Raw genomic sequence first — 1028 nt, forward strand, 5'->3', positions numbered from 1 at the left:
ATGTGCCCCATGTCAGTGAAGGCACGACGCATGTGCCCTATGTCAGTGAAGAGCATTGCTGCATTAGACATGTGCCCGATGTCAGTGAAGAGCATTGCTACATGGGACACGTGCCCCATATCATTGAAGAGCATTGCGTACGGGACACGTGCCCCATATCATTGAAGAGCATTGCTGCATTAGACACGTGCCCCATGTCAGTGAAGAGGGCATTGCTACATGGGACACGTGCCCATGTCAGTGAAGAGCATTGCTGCATGGGACACGTGCCCCATGTCAGTGAAGAGCATTGCTGCATGGGACACGTGCCCCATGTCAGTGAAGAGCATTGCTGCATTAGACACGTGCCCCATGTCAGTGAAGAGCATTGCTGCATGGGACACGTGTCTCTTCATGTCAGTGAAGAGCTACATGGGACACGTGCATGTCAGTGAAGAAGCACATGGGACACGTGCCCCATGTCAGTGAAGAGCATTGCTGCATGGGACACGTGTCCATGTCAGTGAAGAGCATTGTTAGGACACGTTGCCCCATGTCAGTGAAGAGCATTGCTGCATGGGACACGTGCTGCCATGCAGCCTGCTCTTCACTGACTTTGTGGCAGTGGGTAGCATGGCTAGTGGCTAATGTTAGTGGCTAACCGAGCTGGAATATGAACTCTGTAGCACAGAGTAGATCCTCCAAATGCCGTTGAAAAATAGTGCATTGTGGGTAGATGAGAAGATCTCCAGAATTAAGTTAATAAATATTTAATAACTATGTTTGTTCTTATAGGTAACCAGATGGTGACTACAACTAACTTACTAAGTCTTTGACCACACATCACGTTGGTGAGTAAAAACCTATGCTTCCAACCCTATATGTCAATATGAATTCTTCATAGTATAAACTTCCAGAAGACATGGTGCCCTCAGATTAAAGTTGCTATACTGTATAATCACTCACTACTGATCTTCCTATGAGGACTTAACTACCAAGGTGCCCTGGGTTAAAGGCACAAGTCAACACTAAACAGCATAGGTGGCCTG

At 47.4% G+C, this 1028-nt stretch overlaps 1 protein-coding gene across 1 annotated transcript in view; it reads right to left on the reverse strand.

The window, feature by feature from the left end:
* Positions 1 to 215: 215 nt before the first annotated feature.
* LOC135532516 (dynein axonemal assembly factor 5-like) overlaps positions 216 to 1028 on the reverse strand; it is a gene marked incomplete at its 5' end in the record, with an annotated part of 29045 nt that continues 28232 nt past the window's right edge. The window contains one exon of the mRNA XM_064959995.1: positions 216 to 407. Within this exon, the coding sequence (XP_064816067.1) occupies positions 216 to 407 (192 nt within the window). The remainder of the gene's footprint in view (positions 408 to 1028) is intronic.

This window comes from Oncorhynchus masou, unplaced genomic scaffold (genome assembly GCF_036934945.1).
Source record: "Oncorhynchus masou masou isolate Uvic2021 unplaced genomic scaffold, UVic_Omas_1.1 unplaced_scaffold_1887, whole genome shotgun sequence".
Taxonomy (NCBI): Eukaryota; Metazoa; Chordata; class Actinopteri; order Salmoniformes; family Salmonidae; genus Oncorhynchus; species Oncorhynchus masou.